Source organism: Myotis brandtii, unplaced genomic scaffold, assembly GCF_000412655.1.
Source record: "Myotis brandtii unplaced genomic scaffold, ASM41265v1 scaffold417, whole genome shotgun sequence".
Classification (NCBI taxonomy): Eukaryota; Metazoa; Chordata; class Mammalia; order Chiroptera; family Vespertilionidae; genus Myotis; species Myotis brandtii.
This window is the reverse complement of record NW_005366017.1, coordinates 147,425-148,990: the sequence shown is the minus strand read 5'-3', so window position 1 is coordinate 148,990 and position 1,566 is coordinate 147,425. Positions and strand designations below refer to the sequence as shown.

Genomic DNA, 1,566 nt, shown 5'->3' with positions numbered 1-1,566 from the left:
CTCCATCCCTCCCCCTCCCAAGCAGCATCCACCCAGGAGATTCTCCTTCCCTCAGCCAACCTCCCCCATCTCCTAGGGCCCCTAACCCCTAACTCAGGGAGGATCCATCTCCCACCCCCACAACAGAACCTCCCCTTCTTCAAAAAACCTCTAATCCCCCCAAGCCTCCCACACCCACCACCCTCTCCACCCTCCTTCCTTTGAAACCTCCACTCCCACGCATGCAGCTGCCCTGCCTGCCCTCAGTGCTCCGAGAGCCTCATGGCTTCTCAGACAAGAATGGCCTGTGAGCTTAGGAAGGGTCTGATCCAGGGGCTGGTGAGTTCCTGCTGACCCAGGCCCTTCTTGCTTCCTCCCTGCTCGCTCTCAGTCGACCACAGCCGAGTGATCCTGCAGGGACGTGACAGCAACATCCCCGGGTCCGACTACATCAACGCCAACTACATCAAGGTCTGTGCTGCCCACCAGTCACACAGGAGGAGAGGCTGGGCCCTGGGAATTCCCCATCTCAGGGAGGTACCAGGTCCAGACACATGGGCAAAGCCAAAGCTGATAGATAACTCACGTGGGTGAGGGTGGTGGGGACGCAGGACTGTCCCCGGCCAAGAGGCTCACGGTCCCGGTGTGTGTGTCTCTGCACCAGAACCAGCTGCTAGGCCCTGATGAGAACTCTAAGACCTACATCGCCAGCCAGGGCTGCCTGGAGGCCACGGTCAACGACTTCTGGCAGATGACGTGGCAGGAGAACACCCGTGTCATCGTCATGACCACCCGAGAAGTGGAAAAAGGCCGGGTAGGGCCAAGCCCCTCGCCACCCCCTGATCCCCACATCCCCTCCCCGGTACTCACTGTCCACCACCACTAAACCAAAGAATGCCAGGGCAGAAAGGCACCTCAGAGGGCAAGGGTCCAACCCTTGTTGGGAAACAGGCACAGAGACAAAGTCTTGGGTACACCCCGACTCCCCAGATCTCTGCTTCCAGCCGTGGGCTCTCCTGACCACCAGACGCAGGTTTTATTTATTTACTAGAGGCCTGATGCACAAAATGTGTGCAAGGGTAGCCCTCGCAGCCCTGGCTGCCTCAGCCCTCATGGCCCCCAGCTGCCTCGCAGCCCTGCCCACGGGTAGTTCCGGAAGGTCGTTCTGGAAGTTCATTTAGCCATCTGGTCTAATTAGCATATTAGCTCTTTATTATATAGGATTTTAAAAATACATTTTTATTGATTTCAGAGAGGATGGAAGAGGGAGACAGAGAGAGAAACATCAATGATGAGAGAGAATGATTGGCTGCCTCCTGCACGCCCCCCACTGGGGATCGAGCCTGCAACCCAGGCATGTGCCCTGACTGGGATTTGAACTGCGACCTCCTGGTTCATAGATTGACACTCAACCACTGAGCCATGCTGGCCGGGCCAGACACAGGTTTTAAATGGGCCTTCTGCCTTAAAGTGTCCAGAAGCAAACATTCCACCGATCCCACCTGCCCCCGTCCAGGGAAGAGCCCCTCTTGTCCCCTCTGCCTCATAAATCTCTCAGAGACCCCCCCCCCCGCCCCCCCACCCCCA

General features: G+C 57.6%; 1 protein-coding gene across 4 annotated transcripts in view; it reads left to right on the top strand.

The window, feature by feature from the left end:
* Positions 1–1,566, top strand: part of PTPN6 (protein tyrosine phosphatase, non-receptor type 6) — a 16,208-nt gene that overhangs the window by 9,818 nt on the left and 4,824 nt on the right. For all 4 annotated transcript variants that reach the window (XM_005873656.2, XM_014545648.1, XM_005873657.2 and 1 more), the window contains exons 8-9: positions 371–450; positions 644–793. In XM_005873656.2, coding sequence (XP_005873718.1) covers positions 371–450; positions 644–793 — 230 coding nt within the window. The remainder of the gene's footprint in view (positions 1–370; positions 451–643; positions 794–1,566) is intronic.